The 8302-nt window shown below is 43.3% G+C and overlaps 1 protein-coding gene across 1 annotated transcript; it reads right to left on the reverse strand.

Moving 5' to 3' along the window:
• Window positions 1–7503: 7503 nt before the first annotated feature.
• TREMEDRAFT_57816 (uncharacterized protein) lies at window positions 7504–8302 on the reverse strand. Its single transcript, XM_007007686.1, has one exon. It carries the CDS (start codon window positions 8185–8187, stop codon window positions 7981–7983), a length of 207 nt encoding a protein of 68 aa, XP_007007748.1. The 5' UTR covers window positions 8188–8302; the 3' UTR covers window positions 7504–7980.

Here is an 8302-nt window from a genome sequence, read left to right on the forward strand (position 1 = left end):
ATGATGAACCGGATTCTTGGCAAGAGCTATAGTTCCTGCATTATCATTGAGAATTTTCAGAGGTTCTTGACCAAGTCCAAGTCCCAAATCATCCAAAAGTTGTGTTGACCATACAGCTCGGCGTGTTGCATCTGAAGCTGCCATATGTCGGAAATAGAGCAATCGGTAACTGCCACATTGGAGCGCTATCGCTATTTCCGCGTATTCCCTCGTCTCATATCTGACCTCTGTCAATATTGTACTCTTTATGCATTCTACTTTCTACATCTGACAGGTTATGAGCCTGAAATATCGCTCTTAAGACAAGATCCAACTGCTCCCGACACCCCCTGCGGTCCCTCCAGCATTAGAATCAGTAGAACTATCAGTAGAATCATCAACTCAACTCAAAATTTCGCTTTTCGCTTCAAATCGCTTTTCTCACTTTCACTCTATCTCCTCCAATACTGCTCCGATTCTCGATATCTCTTCGGATCTGAACAGAGCGTCACTGTTTCCACCATTACCGAAAAGAGGAGACCGACAACATTCACGAATAGCGAGATAGATCGAAAGTGAAAATTTTCAACTGTAATATCCCTCCTTTACCAGCAAAATCGCTTTTTCAACACAACTCAGTCAATTCTGAACGAAATACATCGCTTTTTACATCATTAGAAAGAGGACAGTAGGAGCTACATAGGGAACGAAAGAGATTGACGTTTGAAAAAACGGTTGGGACAGGAGATCAATTACAAAGTCGGAATTTCTGTAAGCAACAACAAGACTTCTTTTTCACTCACAAACCAAATTTTTATCCTCTTTACCTCAATTCTACACCGATTACATCGCTCTCAGCATCTCCTGAATTGCCCCACTGTGCTCTCTCTAGATCTACAACCAGACTCGATTTCGGTGGAACGGTTGAACCAGCAGACCAAAATTTCGAAATCAAAATTCCAAACATCACCTTTTCATTCCGAAATTGGATACTTCGTTCTCATTTCCTCAATTCACGACCAAATCTATCGCTCTCTGTTGTTCCTACACCGCTTCGCTGCGAGCTATCCATATCTGAAATCAGATTGTAAATCGGAGTAGCGGTTGAAGCAGAGGACCAAAAATTCAAAATTGGAAATTCTTTCCATTCCCTCATCACATTTTATAAATTATCGCTTCTCTTATTCCTCAAATCCACGCTTTACAGCAAGCCTCTGGTATCGGTATCGACGCTCTCGGCTGGGAGTGAAGGCAAGTCCTGCAGAAGCGCAGGTGAAAAGTCGAAATCACTTCCACACTTTCGCTTTTTCTCTCATTCATTACTCTCATCTTGTTCCTAAAACCGGACCTGCTTTATTGTGGGAGGTGCATCGTGTATCGCTTTAGATACAGCGGTGTAGACGAATCTGGACACCCCAGTGGCGCGCCTCTGAGTCCTAGGACATACCAAGCGCGCCTCGCAATCAGCTGAGTCACTCTGAGAGTCTATTCTTTGTTGTTTGAACTGTTGCTGATTTTACATTTCGCAAAATATTGGTTTTCCAATATCTCAATCAATACTTTCAATCTTGTCCTCTAATTCTGCTCACATATCCGCGATCACCGTCTCTATTACTACCATCAATCTCAGCATTCTGTCAGATGTAGAAGTAGAATGCATAAAGAGTACAATATTGACAGAGGTTAGATATGAGACGAGGGAATACGCGGAAATATAGAAGCGCTCCAATGTGGCAGTTACCGATTGCTCTATTTCCGACACCCCCACTCAAGCGGATCTGCCACATACCCCTAATAACTCCCTCAACCTATCAAATGTGTCAGAGGGTAAGGCCTTTGTCAACAGGTCTGCAATGTTCTCAGCTGAGGGAACATGTCCAAGAGATACTGTATTGTCCTCAACTTTCTCACGGATGTAATGATGTCGCAAGTCAATATGTTTTGTCTTGTTATGATGAACTGGATTCTTGGCCAGAGCAATAGTTCCCGCATTATCGTTTAGAAGTTTCAGAGGTTCTTCACCAAGTCCAAGTCCCAAATCATCCAGAAGTTGTCTCAACCACACCGCTTGTCTTGTAGCATCTGAAGATGCCATGTATTCAGCTTCTGTTGTTGATAGAGCAACTGTAGGTTGTCTTCTACTTTTCCAAGCAACGACTCCACCATAGACTTTGAAGACATAGCCAGTTGTAGATCTTCTGGTGTCCAAATCTCCTCCCCAATCCGCATCCGCATAACCTAGAGCAATTCTACTGCTGTTCTCTTTGTTAAAGGTAAGACAGAGGTCGGATGTACCACGGATGTAACGAAGTAGGTGTTTAACGGCTTTCCAGTGTGAGTCATTCCATTTACTGAGGAATCTAGATAAAAGACTTGCAGGAAATGCAAGGTCTGGTCGAGTTATCGTAGAAGCATAAAGAATAGCCCCCACTGCTTGCGCATACGGGTAGTGTTTTGCTTCTTCATGTTCTTGATCAGTTGCAGGTATTGGACGAAATCCAGATGGAAGAGGTGTCTTTGCCGGGTTGCAATCTTTCAAGTCAAACCGTTCAAGAAGTGATTCAAAGTAATGTTCTTGAGACATAAACAGTTTGTGGTTCTGTCTATCACGATGTATGTTGAATCCCAAGAAGTATCCAACGGGACCAGAGTCTGAACATTCGAATTCAGAATTAAGGGCCGCCTTGAAGTTGTTCAACATTGTCCGGTTGTTACACGCGATAAGTTGATCGTCAACGTGAACAGAGAGCATAAGAATATTGTCTCCATCTCGTTTTGAATAGAAGCATGGATCTGCTTTGGTTGGGAGAAGTCCTTGAGACTGTAACCACTTGTCTAGCGCTTTGTTAAAACATCTTGGTGATTGTTTGAGACCATAAAGCGATTTGCGCAACCAAAGTACTTTGTTTGCCGGGATGTTGGATCCTTCTGGCGGTTGCATATGGATTGTTTCTTCTAATTCCCCATTCAGGAAAGCCGCTTTGATATCAACTTGATCACATTCAAGATTAAAATGGTTGACGATTGCTAGAAACACTCGAATTGAATCTTTGTGCGCAACAGCAGCAAAGAGTTCATTGTAGTCCAATCCTTCCACTTGATTGTAACCTTTTGCGACAAAGCGAGCTTTGTAGGTAGATGGGAGTCCAGTTTCTCCATCTATCTTGCGCGTATACACCCAGCGTCCCTTGAGAATGCGCATTTTCGGATCAAGATCAACAACTTGCCAAACTTTGTACTTTTCCATTTTTGCAAGTTCCTCGTCCATACTTTTTCTCCAACACTCCCATTCGCCCGTATTTTGCGCTTCTCGATATGAGTTGGGAAGATTAGAAGCTGCCAGCGCGTGTGCTGCTAGGCTGAATGATGTATCATCGTCCCGAATGTTGAGTTCATCTGAGGAATCAGAGTTGGAAGAGGATTCTTCATCTTGCAAATTTTGCGCAAATTGTCGTTGCACAATTGCATTTTGGCGTCTAGGATCACGTTCAAGATTTCGTAAAAACTCTTGATTCTGTGCGTTTCTTTGCTCCTCAAGTTGCTCAAAGAGAGTTCGTATGCGCCCCAATGGCTGAGCTTCATTTCGGTTGATTGCACTCGGTAGGTGTTGCGCAATTTCATTTCGAATTTTTTCAACTCCAATTGAGATTGTTGTGAATTTTGAATTTGCGTTTTGATTATCTAAGTCCCTGTTGGACGGATTTGAGTGATTTTTGCGGTGAATATCCGCGCCACTACCCATAATATGTGGTCCAAGTTCTAGGTCAGGAACTGCAGGAACTTTGGAGAAATCTGATTTTGTAGCGAAAATGACATCTCTTGTGATCCAAATTTTCTGTGTGAGAGTGTCCAAAATGCGAAAGTTGTTTGTACCTTCTTGGTAACCAAGAAGTTGTCCCTCCCGATAGCGTTGTGCAAGTTTGTTGCTTTGTTTATGGTCACGGTGGTAGACTTTACACCCGAATGTTTGAAGATGAGAAATACGCTTTTCGCTTTTGTACCAAATGTCATCTGGAACTTGGCGCTTTGGACCACCAGGACATCGATTGCGAGTATAAGCAATGTAATTTGCCGCTTCTGCCCAGTACTTAGCAGGAAGCCCAGAATGCGCCAGAACTGTGCGAACTCCATTGAGAATTGTAAGATGAAGTCGTTCTGCCCGTCCATTTTGCGTATGCGCGTCAGGCGGTACTTGCACATGTTGAATACCACGAGATTTGCAGAAATCTGCCATTGTAGCAGAACTAAACTCTCCACCATTGTCAGAGCGAAGTGTTTTGACTTGAGTATCAAGTTGTCTTTCTACCTTTGCAATATGGTGTTGTAATTGCGCAAAAGCGTCTGATTTGTGTTTGAGAAAGTAAAGATGTACTTTTCGGGTGAAGTCATCATAGCAAGACAGGAAGTAAACTGCTCCACTGAGAGAAGGGGTTCTGGCTGGTCCCCACAGATCAAGGTGAATGACTTGTAGTGGTTCAGTTGCGCGAATTTCGCTTGGAATTGAAGGTAGTCGTCTCCCTTTTCCTACCACACAACTTCTGCACTGGAAATCTTTTGCATGACTATTTTCAAATTTACATCCTAACCGTCCTGACTTTGACAAATTGATTAAAGCGCCAACATTAAGGTGTCCGAGGCGCTCGTGCCAGTCTTGTAGGTCAGTTGTGCTCGCAATATTCGCAGTAGGAGTACTTGCTTGTAGAAGATAAAGACGATTGTGTTTTTGCGCAGAGAGAAGAACTTGATGATTCTTGCAGAAAGTCGCAATTCCCTTTCTAAAGCGCCATTCTGATTCTCCCCCATCTTCCGATGCGCCTACTGACAGTAGATTGCGATCCAAACCAGGAACAAACAGAGTGTTTGGAAATTCCACACCGTCAATGACTAAAGTACCTGCTTGTTTACATGGTAGAATGGCCGAATTTCCGAATTTTATGCGAGTTTCGTTAATTGAATGGATTGAAGAAAGCAGGTTTGAGCCATTACACATGTGATGACTTGCGCCCGAGTCTACTACAAATATCAACTTGGAACTTGCAGATAAAGCGATGGGATCATCCGCCGTCGCAACCGCAGTGATGAAAGCGCTTGCGTCTGAAAGATATGCGATATCGGCCGTTACTTTTGGAGTTTCAGTACTTTCTTTGTTCTCCTTAGTTGCAAAATTTGCGCTTTTTGACATTTTGGGTTTAGTTTTGCATTCTTCAGTTGAATGACCGGTTTTACGATGAAACGAACAGTATTTCGAGTGATCGGCAGGTGGAAATCGATCAAATGGTTTCTTGGAGTTGTTAAAACTCGATTTTGAGCGAAATTTCGATTTTGCAACTAATCCTGTTGCAGTTTCTCCTTCAGTTTTCCTCCTACTCCATTCTGCTTGAACACCAGCTTGTACTTCACTTGAAGATAGCGATTCTCGTAACCACAGCGTCTGTTTAAGTGTTGTGAACGATTCGGGAAGCGCCAACGTCATAGCATAGGCTAGCATCTTGTCCGATAGGTTTTCTCCGGCCGAATTCAACTGTGCATGTGCGCTTCTTTGCGCAGCAAGAGCTGTCATTGGATCCTCGCCTTCAGCAATCGATTTTCGTGCCATTTCTTGAAAAAGCGCAGCTTGCCTTGCTCCTACCGCCGCCGAATACTGCTTTTTAATCTCCTCCCAAAGCGATTTCGGATTTGGGGACTTCCAGTCCTTGACGGTTGCAGGGAGTGCTGAGGAAATCGTTTCTGAAAGCGACTGGAAAATGATTGAATACGCTTTTGCGAATTTGAGTCGTTCTTTCAGCTTTTCTGGAGAAGGAGAGGGCGGTTCGGTATCGATATAAGGCAGTAATCCCTTGCCCATAAGTGTGGTAGCGATATGAGCCTCCCACTGGGCGTAATTTTCGCTTCCCTTCAACTTCACAACTTTTACTTTTACTTCGTCGTCAGATGTGTCGGACATTTTGAAAAACACGGATAATTTTTGAATGAGCTGTCAGAATGAGACGAACTGGCAGGTGTAGGTAGTCGCCACTGGAGAGTAACTGTGTGCAAAGTTATAGCTCAAAAGTAGTAGGATTGAATGAGTTACGTCGAAAGACGATATTTGCAAATTTTGTAAATGGTATTGAGTTTCAAATTTACACTTTTGTCGATAACTCGGGAACGAATAAAGTGACGCTGATGAAATTATCGGTGGTAGTAGACACAATGTGATTCTATTGTTGTAGTGAATTTCAGCCCAATAGATCTGGTGTTGACCCAGTAAAACGAAAAAGACGATATTCAAGTTTTAAAATTCGGTTGTGATGTTGAATTTACAAAACTCGCGATAGCTTGGAGAGGACGACAGCTAAGATGCTGAGAATTGAGGTGGTGGTAGACGCAGTGATAGCGGATGCGTGAGCAAAGTATGAGGACGAGGCTTGGCGTATTGGGTGAGATAATGATAAAAAGGCGATATCTCAAAAATGTAAAATCAGCTAAAGTTCAAACAACAAAGAATAGACTCTCAGAGTGACTCAGCTGATTGCGAGGCGCGCTTGGTATGTCCTAGGACTCAGAGGCGCGCCACTGGGGTGTCCAGATTCGTCTACACCGCTGTATCTAAAGCGATACACGATGCACCTCCCACAATAAAGCAGGTCCGGTTTTAGGAACAAGAAGATGTCGGAAATGGTACAATCGGCTAACTGCCACATTGGAGCGTTATCGCTATTTCCGCGTATTCCCTCGTCTCATATCTGACCTCTGTCAATATTGTACTCTTTATGCATTCTACTTCTACATCTGACAGGTTATGAGCCTGAAATATCGCTCTTAAGACAAGATCTAACTGCTCCCGACACCCCTGTGGTCCCTCCAGCATTAGAATCAAGTAGGACTATCAGTAGAATCATCAACTCAACTAAAATTTTCGCTTTTCGCTTCAAATCGCCTTTCACGCTCTAACTCCATCAATACTGCTCCGATTCTCGATATCTCTTCGGATCTGAACAGAGCGTCACTGTTTCCACCATTACCGAAAAGAGTAGACCGATAACATTCACGAATAGCGAGATAGGTCGAAAGTGAAAATTTTCAACTGTAATATCCCTCCTTTACCAGCAAAATCGCTTTTTCAACACAACTCAGTCAATTCTGAACGAAATACATCGCTCTTTGGATCATAAGAAAGGGGACAGTGGGAGGTCATCAGAACCGCAAAGAGATTGCAGTTTGCAAAAGCGGTTGGGACAGGAGATCAACTACAAAGTCGGAATTTTTGTGAGCAATAATAAGACATCTTCTACACTCACAAAGCGACCTTTTATCCTCTTCACCTCAATTCTGCTCCAATTCCATCGCCATTAACATTTCTCAAACCGCCTCACAGCGCGCTCTCTAGATCTGCAGACAGATTTGGTTTTCGTGGAACGGTTGAACCAGCAGTGCAAAATTACAAGATTGAATTTCCACACCTCATCATTTGAATGTCATATTCGACCTTTCGTTCTCATTTCCCCAATTTACCACCAATCTTATCGCTCTCTGTCTTTCCCACACCTCTCCACCGTACCCTATCTATATCTGAAATCAAATCGTAAATCGGAGCAGCGGTCAAAGCAGGAGATCAAAAATCAAAATCGAAAATTTCAATCACTTCATTACAACTCCAAAATTTTTCTTTTAACCCCATTCCATCAATTCTTATCGGAATTATCGAATCCCTTCACCGGATCCTGTCCGCAACTACCAACTATTCATAACAAAAGACAAAGTTGGGATTGGATCACGGGTTGACGAGAAAAGCGATATTTGACGAATTAAAACCTCGCTTTTTCCTTATTCCCTCATCACCTTTTTTAATAAATTATCGCTTCTCTTATTCCTCAAATCCACGCTTTACAGCAAGCCTCTGGTATCGGTATCAACGCTCTCGGCTGGGAGTGAAGGCAAGTCCTGCAGAAGCGCAGGTGAAAAGTCGAAATCACTTCCACACTTTCGCTTTTTCTCTCATTCATTACTCTCTCCCTGTTCCTAAAACCGGACCTGTGTTATTGTGGGAGGTGCATCGTGTATCGCTTTAGATACAGCGGTGTAGACGAATCTGGACACCCCAGTGGCGCGCCTCTGAGTCCTAGGACATACCAAGCGCGCCTCGCAATCAGCTGAGTCACTCTGAGAGTCTATTCCTTGTTGTTTGAACTTCAGCTGATTTACATTTGGAAAATATCGCTTTTCCATTATCTCGATCAATACTCCACTTCCAGTCCTCTTACTTCACCCACACATCCGCTACCATTGCGGCTATCGCCACCTTCGATCGCAGCAACGTAGCATCAGTCGTTTCAAAGTTATC

This window comes from Tremella mesenterica, assembly GCF_000271645.1.
Source record: "Tremella mesenterica DSM 1558 unplaced genomic scaffold TREMEscaffold_15, whole genome shotgun sequence".
NCBI classification, from domain to species: Eukaryota; Fungi; Basidiomycota; class Tremellomycetes; order Tremellales; family Tremellaceae; genus Tremella; species Tremella mesenterica.